The following is a 14,247-nucleotide window of genomic DNA, read 5'->3' on the forward strand; positions in this document are numbered from 1 at the left end:
AGATTTCGGTGCTCTCATGGCATCAGAGATATTTGTTTCCGCTAGCAAATGTAATTTTCTTGACCAAATTTGGCCTTATTTCCCTTGCGTGCTGCATGGTGTGAGACAAAACACGTTAACAGTTAACATCTGCGTTCCTTCTTCACTTCACCACAGCCAGCAGAAACCCACATAACAAGAAGTTACACTTAAGAACAACTTGATATGATAGGAGTTTTGCTCACGCATCACAAGGTCGAACAACAAGGCTAGTGATTGTAAACCAGCTTGATTATGTAGCGGATATTTACTGCATGGGTTAGTATATAAATTAATGATAGCATTTCAAATGAAAATATTATCTAACTCTTATCAGGCCATGTAAATAAATTCAATTAAAACACCAAGATTAATATATATCTTCAATATATCCTTTTTCTGTTTATAGTATATAGCTAGTTTAATATTTTAAACAATATTCCCCATTAATTCAGGTACCATATATTAACAGTGCTTTTAACATCCAAAAAATAAAATCAGATAATCAAGAGTAAAATTAATTTTGTTTATTTCAATATTACTAAAGTTCTTTGTGCCAAGAAATTTGATAAACCATCATATAGTTACCAAACTTTCATTTAGAAATAGATTTAAGTGTCATATAACAAAGCTGTTCACTGCTTGTGGGTTCTAAGATTTTAAAAGATGGTTTAAAATATACTATTTCTAAAAGATCACATTTAGCTTTGGTAAAATACTTATAACCAGTACAATATACATTTAAACCTTAATAAATTGTATCATTTATCCTTCAAAATTAAACACAGAAAAATCACACAATGTTCAGAGACGGTGTTTCTCACAAAATGATGACAATTTACATAAAACCTTACAAGTGTTCTTCACTTTGCAATGTGGGGAGTGTACGTGCAAGTTAACAGGAAGTCAAAAGAATTAACAACAGAAGATTGGAACTAAGTGCCACACCCTGGTTCGGTTATAGGGCGTTGCAAGGGATCATCATTATACAGCAGTCCCTGAAAACTGAAGAATTGCACAAAGAGGGGAGGAGCTGCGATAGGGTCGCCAGTTTTGGATGGGGGTGAAACTTACAACAGAAGGGGCCAAAGTTAGGTTTTCCAGTCCTGGTCTTACTTCCAACCCTGTTCTACGTGGTTTAACTTAACCAATTAAATCTCCATCCAGACACTGAAGTAACTCATTTTACCTGTAAAACCTGGAGTGGAGAATCCCCCCAGGACCGTGATTAGACACCCCTGTCTCAGCCTCTACCTAACAGCAAAGCAGATAGTGGAACTATAATGGTAATGCAATGGATCCAGTGGAACTGGAACAATTTTTATAGTGAGGATGCTGAAAGCCATTGAACAAAACTGTAACTTCTGTTTATCATGGAAGCAGGTGCACAGCACTTCAATCCAGGGGGTGCTGCCGCTCCCCCAGCACCCCTAGTTCCAGCACCCCTGAATGGATCTGTATTAAGGATAAATGGTAGCCCAGTTATGTAATCTAAGGGAATGGAGACATGTTCATCTAGTGCAGCTGTTCTATAGCATGGGGAGAATCACTACACAGAGACCTTGAATGGAAATATTTTTTTGTAAAGAAACAAAAGAAATCAAGTTGGGTCTTGTTTCTGCAGAACTGTTCAATAGAAATACCAGGTCATGTGAGTTCCAGGAAAGTGAAACTGATTGAACTGACCAATCACACTCGGAGTTAGCTTGGATTCACAGCACCTGCTCGGTTAACTGGGCTGGCCCTGGCTGTAACAAAGCCAGAAGGGAGTTGTGCGCTGCGCAGGAATACCGAAGCTAAACGCAGGTAAAATTATGACATTTGCTCTCCAAATTCTACTAAATCATCCAAACTGATGGGGTGTTAAAAAAAAAAAAAATCAATTATATATATATAATTAAGAATAATCTTGATTTGAAAAAAAATGATCTAATTTAATCTTGGTTTTAATAATATATTGAATTGATACAATTACTGCATACATCGCATTTGTTTGTTTGTTTATTATTATTATTATTATTATATTATTATTATATTATTATTATTATTATTATTATTATTATTATTATCCAAAAAAACAAGCCCGCAACCCTATTTTTCTATTTTTGGATTATCTTTTATAAGTTTTATATTTATTTACAATCCAGAATTGTTGTTAAATTGTTTGAACCAACTGCTAAATCACAATGGATTGTGATCGCTCATCTTAATGCATTTACAAGGATCACTTTCCGTTCCAGTTTCCTTCACTCATAAACTGAAGTTTTTCATTGCAGTTTAAATAATAATAATAATAATAATAATAATAATAATAATAATAATAATTTTTATTAAGAACTTGAAATTGCCTAAATAAAAACAAAACAATTACTGTGTAACGGCTAAGTGTAACTAATGTCGTTTAAAATATAAATGTGGTTATTTTTTCATCGATCCTGAATTTCTAAGTGTACTCTGTCGAAACTGAAGGGTTTGCGTGTTGCTGTCTGCTTTCATTTGTATTCTGAGAAGTGAAAGCATATTCAGCACGCAGGTGGAAAAGCAGACAGACTAGATGCACTGATGCTGGAACTTACTGTGACAGTGTGAGCCAAGGAACCGATATAACCAGCGCTCCACCCTCTTACAACAGGTATAATTGCCAGTTTGAATTAATATGAACGACTGAGTGAATCTGACAGAAAAATAAACTGCAAGGGATGTGCTAAATACATTTGAGAATAAAACCAGAAAAAAAAAACTGAAGCCTACGCTAAATCATTTACCACAGCTCGACAACGACTATTAACCCCTTAAATACACTGTTACGTATTCAATTATAATACATACATTGGCATGTTCACCGGTTGTTATGACCCTGAAATTGAGCAAAAAAGAAATTAATATTGTTTAGGAACTGCCCCTCTGTAAATCTCCACAGAGAAATTAGCAGCCCACATTTAACCCCTTAAATACAAAGCCAATTATTCCGTTTGGAGCAGATCAAAGGCCGAATAAGAAGTCAAGTTTAGCCTCGTCTTGATGATAACACGCCACACAGCTGCATTCTTTCTCAAAGACCGCTGGATGTGAACGATTGATGTTTCTGAACAGTATTTGCATGTAATACAATGTTGTTGTATATGGTTACTTTAATCATGGGTTTCGTGTAATAGCAGAGAATTAATTTGCCTTGCAAAAAAAATATGATAATCGCACTGTACACTTTTGTGTGCATTCGTGGGCAGTTGATGGAAGTTTTACTTTGCTCGTAAGCGGCGGTTGCGTTTACCTGGTGTTGCTACCAACAAGCGTCTACGTTACTTCAGGGTCGGTGCTTTGCTACATATCTTGACACATCTTATATGCAAACAATGACTACAGCCAATCAGTCCTGGCACTAAAATGGTGTTGCAGGAAATTAATCATTGCATGCTGAGACAAGACAGGAGCACGTGCGTAAAAAAGTGAATCTCCCAAAAGAGTAACATGTTAATCGCAGAAGTTAACAGCGGGTAACAAATGTAAGAGAAAAAGATTCGGTCAGAAAGGTACAGTACTGTAGGTGTTAGCATGTGTCTGTTTAGTTGTCTGGGCTATCACCAGCATTTCTGTTAAATGTTTTTTTTTTTTTTTTTTTAATTCATATTTAATGACAAAAACATTTTAAAAAAGGATGACTCCCCCAGTTCACAAACAAAAGAGTTTCCACTGCAAATATATGGCAGACTTGAGATACCAAAGGGTCACTGTACAACCTGAATGCTCTTTTACTGCAGTAAAGTGTGAAAGCATGGCGGGTAGGAAGTGTATGGTCAGAATTGACTATAGCTTTACGCTTCAAGTGTTCAGAAGTCAATTCTACATCCTCGAATCAGCCCAGCACCTAGCATGTTAGAGGAGGTGGGTTTTTTTGTTTGTTTTTTTATTATTTTTTGCAGGTTGTGTCTTCCTCTTTTATTACAGGATAAATAAAGTTCCTCTTTTGCACACGTGTGAAGATGGCAGTCTGGACTCTTGGAACCGCTGTGCTTCTGCTGGCAGTGAACCTGAGTGCAGGTGTGTGCATGGGGGGGGTAAGCACAGGTTACGTTCCACAGGATGTGGGGTTCCAATTCAAAAGAGGTGTAGCCTAATAATTTGTGCCAGCAGCAAAGCTGACTCTCCTTCGATAGGAGGTGGGGTTATACGATTCTGCTGCGTCCTTTAGCAGAAGTTAAAATGTTTCATGTCTGGTTTTATCAGACAGGCTTGTGGTTTTTGAATAGAAGTGAGGAAACAGCCGTTGAAGCAGTAAGATAGAAACAGAGATGAGACACAAGGTTATCAGTTCATCTTGGTCTTATTTAAACAGCGTGGGTGTAAAATGCGTGCGTGCAGAGCTGCATGGTTCACAGCTTTGGGCTAGTTAAGCAGGAGTTTGACAAGCTTTACATTCAACACAGGAAAATCACCCAATGTTTAGAGACACACTTCCAATGATTTCTCACTCCTTTACCATTCAAATGGGCACACAAGCAAGGGTTGCTTCAAGGAAAAGGAACAAACGGCTGATGAAACATTAAGAGCTTGTGCAATTTAACTGGAACACATAACAGGGGGTGTGTTTATCAGAAAAAGCCTAAATTGCAATTACACAAGTTATATACATTTTTTTTTTTTGTCATTTTCTCTTGTATAATCAACCCTGCCAATAAGTACTACTTGAAGGCAGTAGGAGTGGGAGTCTTTGAACTCCCCAAGTACATGTGGTGGTAATGTATGGAGACCTCATGTGCAGTGATTCTCGTGCAGCGTGGACGAACGGCAATGTGAGGCTGGTTGGGGGACAGACCCCGTACGAGGGACGCGTGGAGGTTTACTACAGTGGAGAGTGGGGGACAGTCTGCGATGACAACTGGGATCTTGCAGACGCACATGTGGTGTGCCGCTCACTGGGGCTTCAGAATGCAAGCGAGGCCGTCGTGGGAGGGAAGTTTGGTGCAGGTACAGTACGCGCATTATTAAATCAGGATTGCTGTTGAATTTTACAGCACATAGGTGTAACAGTGATGTCACACATTGTCTTAACCAATTTGAAATTGTTGGTCTGATTTGATTATGAGACCTTTCCTATATATCACTTAAAATAATAGTTTTAATACAAAGCCCAGGTAGAGAACAAATGCAGGATACATAGTGAATGCAAGAGATCCCTTACAAAAAAATGTAACATTTTTGTAGTTCTGCAAATTGAATACCCATAATAATTATGCACTACATCTGCATTGTAAATTACTGCATGACAACATGACTAAGAACTCCATACAGAATGTTCTAACTATACTGCAATTCATTGCTGTAATACTGCAGTTTGTTTTTGTAAGCAATAACTGTGCAGGACGGGTATGGTATACATATTGTTGGTTGCAAACCTGTGCCTAGATCACGCTGTTCATGCATCAGAATCTGGAATCCTGGAGGGACCTGGCAGGCAGGGATAAATGCTGTGCTCCTGTTTTGTATGGACAGGCTCAGGCCGCATCATGCTGGATGACGTCTCCTGTCAGGGGACGGAATCTTCATTGGCCCAGTGCAGATCCAAAGGCTGGCACGTCAACGACTGCAAACACGAGGAGGACGCTGGGGTCAAGTGCCAACCAAGTAATGTCTTTCCAATGCTTTCCAGGGCTTTGTAGAGTAGAAGCCAGCAGACACTTACACAACACTGCCCATTGTTGAACTCCTCCAGTGTAACAGTGGAGGCTAGGCACATACTCTAAAGCAAACTTTAGCTAAAGTGGAGTTACTCAACATCCAATACCAAAAACATTCCAAACACTTGAATTAGCATCAAAGAATGAAATGAATGTCATGCAGGAGTGGGGACTCCACTTGAAAAGCTGGTGAAAGCGCATCCTTTAAAGGTAGACTGTGCAAAAAAAACCAAACATATATTTCATTGTCATTGTGGGTTTTCAGGCTTTGTCTTACTGGAGCACTTCCTCACATGGTAGAGCTCAATTTCCCAAAGGTTTATTAATATGTAATATGCACACAGACAAGCATGTCTCAAGAGTACATTTCCTTTATAACCTTAGACCCTAACAAGCCAAGATTGCTAGTCACATTCAAGATCACACTAAAAAGCATCATAAAAACACTGGCTCTGACCAAAGCCCTAACTGATGGCGCCCAGGAAATCTTAAATATATAATTAGATGCATCCTTTCTCCTGCTCCAGGGATGATGCTGGATAACACAATGACGTACACACTGGACAGGAGCGCGGAGTTCTCTGAGGTGCTGGGGGATTTGTATGAAAGCCAGCGGGACTGTGACTTCAACATCACCGTGGTGTCCGCTGGGGAGCCGGAGAGCGCGGAACACGTCTGCACACACAGACTCATCCTGTCCCTCAACGCTGAGACCGCCTTCCTCAACCTCACCCTCCTCAACAGCTTCACCTTGGAGGTGGTGAAGGAGTGCCGACCCTTTGTCACCGACTTCCTCAAGTACGGGTTCTCCCCGTTTTTATTTGTTATTGCCTTTTTGTTTTTGCTTTGGTTTAATTTACCCAGACAGTTCCCACTGAGGGAAAGCCTCCTATATGCACAATAGCTGCATTAAAAAATACCTCCACAGTAACTATCCATTGAGATTAGCAACAGTAGCAATAAAGGTCAGGCTCATCTAATAAAGGGTCGTGGGTCTCTTTGAATTAGATGAAAGTAATTCTGTTACACGCTGAGTATTTCCTTTTAACACTAGAACCGCCACGGGTATTCTCATACCTAAAACCCCCACAGGCAGCCATTGTGACGGTTACATTTTAAACAGCATCAATATTAAAATGAGAGACAAACTATCGGATACAACTCAAAAGCTTTATTAAAGCACATCGTAACAAACACCTGCATAGCCAAAACGCCTTATTAAAATGAACAATTAAACATAAAAGGGTTTATTTTCTAACTTGCCAGTATAAAGCACTACTTCAAAAAATGAAAAACTATCATAAAATAAACAATTCAAAAGGAACTACTGTGTAGACAGGTATATGTACCAGACCTAGGACAAATATAGTTTGTAAACACCAACTATTTCAAATATTAATTGAAAATATATATATTTTTTTGCAGAAAGCAAATACTATTTGAAACTATTTAAATATATGTAAGTTGTATATATACAACTATTACCATATCGTTAATGAATAGTCAAAAACTAAAACCTAATTATTATCCTAAATGTATAATTAGGTACCAAGTCTTGCAATTACCACATGGTGGTTGAGGAGGATTTCTAATGAGGAAAATGCTCAACATTTTGAATTCAATAACTTCAAAACAGGCCATTAAACCAGAGGTTACATATATTGCATTGTTTTCAAATATTTTCCCACTGAAATAAAATATCAAAATATCTCAATTAATTGATCAAGTTAAATCTAATTGAAACAGAGCAGTTTCAGAACAGTAATTGAGTGGTTAACAAGGACAAGGCTTAACCTGCAGGATAATAATTAGGCTGCTGTATGTTCCAGTTACATATTTATGAAGAGTTTTGTACTTCAATGAATTTCAACTCATATTTAAATATTTCCAAATAATAGTTACTTTTTGCAATCTGTATTTAATTATTTTCAAATAGTTACTTTTCACAAACCATATTTATAACTGGATTTATCCCAGATCTGATATGTACATACAAAACTGTAAAAATGAAAGTATTTTTTAATTTAAAATGAAAGAAACATGTTTTCTCTTGTGTGTGTCACTCGGTGCAGCACGGAAACCAGGTTGAGCTGCAGCACTCTGCTGCTTTGTAGTTTTCTGATCGAAATGTTTCTGCTGAAGCGCTGTGGCTTCAAGATGAAATCTCTCCTACTGATATTTTCCCTGGTGCATTCCTTGTACAAAATGAAGGAATTAATGGCTGCCAGGTCCAGTAGAGATAACAACAGGCTTGTATATAAAAATAAAATATTGTCCTGATGAAGATCTAACCGTTAATCTTGGGTTGATCTTTCTGCCCTGCACCTTGAAAGATTTTGGATGTGTGTATGTTTTCTCTTTGTTTTATTTTCAAAATAAAAACATGCATTGTTTGCATGCAAAAGACGGCATGCAACAAATATGCACAAGACGGCTTTGGCAGTTCTAGTTGGGCGGGATTATAACTTCCTTGTTTTCATGATTTGCCGTCAGGGTATTTAATACATGTATTTAGGAAAAGTCATAAACGGACAACTGCATAACTTTCAGACACGCAGAGTAATTTAAACATGAAAACCTCAAACCGTCAAAATGACTGTCGTGGCGGTACTAGTGTTAAAACCATCTGAAAAGACAGCTGAGAATGACTTTTGTTTTTCCTCACCAGGTACCTGTACACCAAACAAATAGACATCACCTTATCTTCGGCTCAGTGCATCCACAAACTTGCATCCGATTACAACGTGAAGGCTCTGCAGGAGTACGCCGGCCAGCTTTTCTCCTTGCTACTCCCCCAGGACCCCTCCTTCGAGAGCCAGGTCTCCCTGTACAACTATGCCCTCAGCACTGAGGACCCCCTGCTGAAGGAGACCTGTCTGCAGTACCTGGCGTGGAACTGTGAGGCCTTTGCCAACTCCTCAGCATGGTCCACGCTGCGGGCAGATGTGCTGGGGGCACTGATCTCCCGCTCCGACCTGGTGATCCCTGACGAGATCTTCCTCCTGCAAGCCCTCGAGAGATGGATCCTGGTGAAGTGGAAGAACGCTAACAGCAGTAACGGCAGTACCAACCTCCAGGTGGAGAGGGAGCTGTTGGGAGGGATCCGCTTCCCCATGATAAGTCCTGAGCAGCTTTATGACATCCAGTTCAACTCCTCCGTCTACCTGAGCCAGCCTGCACTCTACCAGGCCAAAATCCTTCAGGGGCTCCAGTTCCACACTGTATCCTATCAGAAGCTCAAGCTTCACATTGATGAGTTCACAGAAGATTACAGCCCGAGGATTTATACCTCACCCACATGGAGCTACACCTATACAGTCACCACAAACAATTACCAATACCAGTACAATAACAGGTACTACGGAAACGGTCAGAGTGGTTCATTTCAAACCCCAAAGCACCCAAGTATACTCTTCCAATCCCAGATGCTATACTGGTCTGTCGCTGTCTACATGTCCAGGGAGAGCTGCTGGAACAGAGGCTACAGCTGTGATTACAGCTCCTACCCTGTCGCCGTGCTCAGTGGCCAGTCTTCTGATGCGTCCATCCACTACAACAACAAGGTCCTCCTGATCTGCAATGACGCCTACGTCTCTCAAGTCCAAGAATTCAAAAACAATGTGGCGCTGCTGTCTTCCAACGACACTTTCCTGCAGTCCTTCCCCTGCCTGTCCAAATACTCCACTTTCAAGTTCATAGTACGTCCCCAGTACAACTTCTACAACTGAGGGTCACCCTCCTCCACGGAGACTCATGCTTGCAGAGCCAGTAGTAGTTACAGTAGACACTCCTTTAACTGGGGTTTAGTTTCGCTGGGTAAGGTTTGTTAAGAGTGTATGATTAAGAATGTTATCATGCCGATTTTATGCCAAAATTAGCCCCATTGAAACTATAAGGAAATGAGACAGTTCATCTTGCATTCCTATTGTTCATATATTGTAATCCTATATTATAGTGTCCTATTATCTTGATTCTCTCAGATTAGGACTCTGGTTTTAAGGGGTTAAAGTTGTGTAAAAAATCGTAATTGTTTTTGTACAAGGATTGCTGTGTGCTATGGATGTGCATTTGGAACTAGAATGTTTATCTATGTTGATTGAAATGATTTCCAAGCATGTTTCTGCAAGTGGCTCGTGTGCACTGTAATCAGAGCTGTGTGGCACCTTCATCCTGACCAACATAATAAACTGCTGATTTAGTTATAAACCTCTGAGTGTTTTTTTGTTTCTGTGTTTGTGCATTGCTAATCAAATTGGCTAGCACTCCAGGGAATGCATAGTGGTAAGTTAACCCTGAGCATCACCATTGCATTGCAAGGATGGGAAAGCACCAAAATGGGTACACAATTGTTTGGTATTCAGTAGATCATATGATGTTCTTATGCATTTTGAATAAAGAAAGGTATGTTATTTTATTTTTAATAGTGTTGGACTATGGCAGTGCTCATCACAGAGATGAATCGTTTCAACAAGCAAGTCTCAACTAAGCATGCAGTGTAGAATGATGTGGTGCTCCCTGTTGCTGTTGGAATAGCGTACAATTGTCACTTGCAATTTGTCCATCAGTATGTAATGACACTCAATGCATAGTGTTTTGTTCTTCATCGCTATTTGCGTTGTATACAACACTAGCCAGTAATAATATCGCGTATCAGTCAATTACTCGACACACCCAAGCAGTGACGCCAGTCACCCAGCTCATTTTTTTAAAGTTTATAATAAAAATATAGAAATGTTATCATAGACATCTAATAAAGTTCGGTGTGGTGTGCTAGTTGGCGTTTTACTGCTTAAAGGGATCTCTGACGTATCATTTTCATACACCAGAGGGCGCTGTTTATTAATTGAAACTCATTGCGGTCATGGTAAATACACAGCATCGGGACTCGTATGTATGTTGCAGGTGTTACAGGCTAATTCTGAGGTGAGTTCTGTTTTAGGCTAATCCTCACCCTGTCTGGCCAATTCTCACCCCAGTACACTGTAGCATAATCCTTTTCATTGTACGATAACTAAGCTAATCAGCAGTAGGACATATATTTGTGAATGTACTGTGAAAGATACGGGAAAAAAAATGCAGACAAAATAAGTAACCTTTATTGAACAATTATATATATATATATATATATATATATATATATATATATATATATATATATATATATATATATATATATACACACACACACACACACACACACACACACACACACACATACACACACTACTTTTTTATTAAGCTAAAATCTCACAACCCTGGGGGTGAGAATTTGCCTGGCAGGGAGAGGATTAGACACGGGTCGAGGATTAGCTTGTAACACCTGTTTGATATTTCTAATGTTTGTAGCTAAAACGTCAAGCCAGCTCGTCCTTTGAACAGACCTGAGGCAAGGACACACGCACACACTGAAAACAGTCCCTCAGTCAGCGAGCAACGGCAGAGTGTATTGACAGGAAAACGTCAGGATAAATGACCATCCCTGTCAGTAAAAATGTTTCTCCCGTAGCCTATAGCAATGCCACCCGACCCGACCCGCTCGGCTGACCGCATGATGAGTGACAAGCTCGGATACTCAAGGTCAAGCCTCGGAGCGTTTCTCAAGGCAACGGCACTTACAACCTCCTTTCTTGTGTGTGTGCTGGCTTTGGTTATTTTAAGTGTATTTAACACTTTAACACATGTTGAACGATAAGGGGCACAGTGAAACAGTAGCACAAAAAGTTACATTAAAATACTATTTAAAAACCATAAAGGTGCTTTAATCACTCGAATAAAATGATTCCATCCTTCCGTCCATATCTAAAGTAAAGGGTTTCTCTGAACAACCTGCGGGCCCTCTTAAATGGTAATCGCTTACATCTGAAAAAGGGAGAGGGGCTGGGTTCTCTTCTCTTCATCCCGACACCTGATTCTGGGGTGGCTCGCTAAGGCTTGGGGCTTTGGAGGTGGGAACGGGACGCCAAAAAAAAAAAAAAGTGTCAGCAGAACAGAAAAAAAAGGATTTGAGTAAGCTGGAAACGAGTTCAAATGAGAACAGGCAGACCTGCATTCCGCAAGCGTTTGCCGGATGCCAAGCCCAATCGGAACGGAGGGCAGAATGTTGGCGAGTCTTTCGAGCGCTGCCTGCGCTATTACAATTGCGAATCACAAGGCTGGCTACCCAGGGGTGGGCAATATTGCCTTCCAAGGCAGACTCTAGCCTGGGACACCTTTGTCTTTCGTTTGTTTTTAATTATTTTTCTTTCAGTCGGATTTACAAAAGACAGTTGAAGTAAACTATGATATAATTATCATGTAATAGCGAGTAAGAGAGAAGGGAAATATGCAGTATAACTGTATTGCGCTTGATGCATCGGAATATGGGGTGCATTGTGCCCTGAAGCCTGTGTAACAATGAAGTGCTTCCCCACCTCACTTCCCCCGCAGGTAGCCTGTTTTCAGAAGCTGGAATAGTCAGTAAGCATAGCAAGTAATTGTAACGGGCAGTGTTGTGTGATACACTGCCGTTACGGATTATCTCCTGTCCCCCATCAGTGAGATGAGATGAGGTTAAAAGCTCTATAAACACGAAGCCCAGGTCTTCTGCATTGTGGTTAACACTCTCACTTGCAGTTCACCGGGTCGCCAGTTGGCGCCCACGCCTCCGCACTGTTACATAAAAGTTTAGATGATGTATACTTTTAAGTGATGGTTATGTGACAGATCTGAATACCAATACAGTACTGTGAGCTCTGCTGATGACTGTTTCAGGTCTTTATGACATGCATTGACATGTGATGGAATATTGAGTCAGATATTAGTAAAGGCTGGAAATAAACTGATTGTATTGTTAATGTATGTATGGAAACAGCATTGGATCCCTTAGTTGCTAAGCAGCAATATCCCTTATAAAATTATGATGGCATGGGTACACAGGGCAGGCTGGGCGTCAAGCAGATGGAAGGTGGAATAACATTGTGGGATTATCATTACACACCCTGACAGTGCTGCGTGTCTCAAAAGAACTGCCTCTAGAATACTTTCTACTGACCACACTAGCAAAAGCCAGCTGAGAGCAGCCAGGCAAAATGTTAGCTTAATGACTTGAAGGTTCCTTTCAAAAACACAAATCTATCCTCTTTATGAGTTGAAGGAAGGAAATGCTTTGAAGGGGTACAAGCCTTTCCTCCCTTAGAAACAGTTTTATACCAACGAGATGTTGCTTTAAAGTGACCCCTTACCTGAAAAATGAACCAGGCCAGTCATATGATTTTCATTCAGAAAACAATTCCAAATCATTGCCAGTACAGGGACTGATTAGAGCTAAGTGAAACATCTGTTCTACCCTATACTATATAGGTGAATCTGCATTAATTGACGGATTCAAGGATTTTCCTACACATCTGGCAAAATGGTGATCCTCAATGGATTCTTCAGACGTGACAGAAGGCCAGCCCAATACTAAACAGTGCAGTGTATGTGTTGAGCTTCACAATGCCTTACCAGCTACAGTCCCAACAATAACAGATTGTATTCCAACTGGACTGTTCGCTTCAGGATAACAGATATATCTATCTAAAGAGCTGGTGGCCAAGCAACCCTTGTTTTTATTCACCACTAGACTGTGTAGACCTGGGCCTGCGATCAAACCCACAACCTCCCAGTCAATATGGAATCACTGCCATTGTGTCATTCTTCTGGTCAGTGGGGTCATTCTAGAACTCCCGTGCAGCGATGCAGGCTGGAAGTTGCTGGACATTGTGTTCCAGACCGGCTAGGACACTCGAAAAGGAGCAACTGCAATGAGAAGTATGTTATCGACTCATCTGGAGCCAAATCCTTCGGGAACATCCATGCTTCCTTCCCTAAACCTTTAACTTAACCCTAACCTTAAAGTCACTATCAGATTGACTAACTGTAATTCAATCCCCCGGCTACATGGCTGAAATAGTCTTCTCTAAAAAGTGGTGTTGACTAGTAGTAAATACATGGTTTGATTGGGTTTGACTGCTTCAGACAGTGTGGTGTGCACATCTGGACTGAATGCCTTGTGCCCCAGTTCTGTAATCAGAATTGCAGCCCCACTGACCCTACAAAACCTATCAGCAAAGCAGGCAATCTACATAGTGGGTTTAAAAACTGGATTATCCCAGTTTCAACATCTGGGACAAACCTGCGGATTAACAGTTTGCTAAAACCGTTTGCATAAATACAGTCCTCGTTTCCATGTGTGTCTTACCAGTCCAAAATGCAAGAATAATGCAACTTAATATCAGATTTATTCAATATTCATGTAACCTAATCTTCCCATACTGATCACTGCATTGCTATCTATTTGCTGATGTTCCATCTGCTACCAAATCAAAATGACATTATAAACCAGCCCATGTGTGTCTGCTCTATAAAAAAAATAATAAAGTCGTTTTCGTAAATGCATCTGCTTTCTTGCGTCGTTTGAATTCGTGTACTGTCATTCCAAATATATACTTGCTCATATCTAGGCATCTGAGAGACTGGAGTTGAAAGCAATGGAGCTGCGGGTGTCTGACATAACAAAGTAGCCTTCGAATCCATG

At 40.2% G+C, this 14,247-nt stretch overlaps 1 protein-coding gene across 2 annotated transcripts; it reads left to right on the top strand.

Annotated features, from left to right (window-relative positions):
• Nucleotides 1-1,726: 1,726 nt before the first annotated feature.
• On the top strand, nt 1,727-9,899 carry LOC121295648 (galectin-3-binding protein-like). 2 transcript variants are annotated; one of them, XM_041220576.1, is made up of 7 exons: nt 1,809-1,824; nt 2,530-2,650; nt 3,964-4,056; nt 4,792-4,983; nt 5,509-5,640; nt 6,221-6,491; nt 8,362-9,899. In XM_041220576.1, exons 3-7 carry the CDS (start codon nt 3,999-4,001, stop codon nt 9,419-9,421), a joined length of 1,713 nt encoding a protein of 570 aa, XP_041076510.1. In that variant the 5' UTR covers nt 1,809-1,824; nt 2,530-2,650; nt 3,964-3,998; the 3' UTR covers nt 9,422-9,899. The 2 variants fall into 2 exon arrangements, with proteins under 2 accessions (XP_041076509.1, XP_041076510.1); XM_041220575.1 differs by lacking the exon at nt 2,530-2,650 and having other exon boundaries at nt 1,727-1,824.
• Nucleotides 9,900-14,247: the final 4,348 nt, after the last annotated feature.

This window comes from Polyodon spathula, chromosome 20, assembly GCF_017654505.1.
Source record: "Polyodon spathula isolate WHYD16114869_AA chromosome 20, ASM1765450v1, whole genome shotgun sequence".
Taxonomy (NCBI): domain Eukaryota; kingdom Metazoa; phylum Chordata; class Actinopteri; order Acipenseriformes; family Polyodontidae; genus Polyodon; species Polyodon spathula.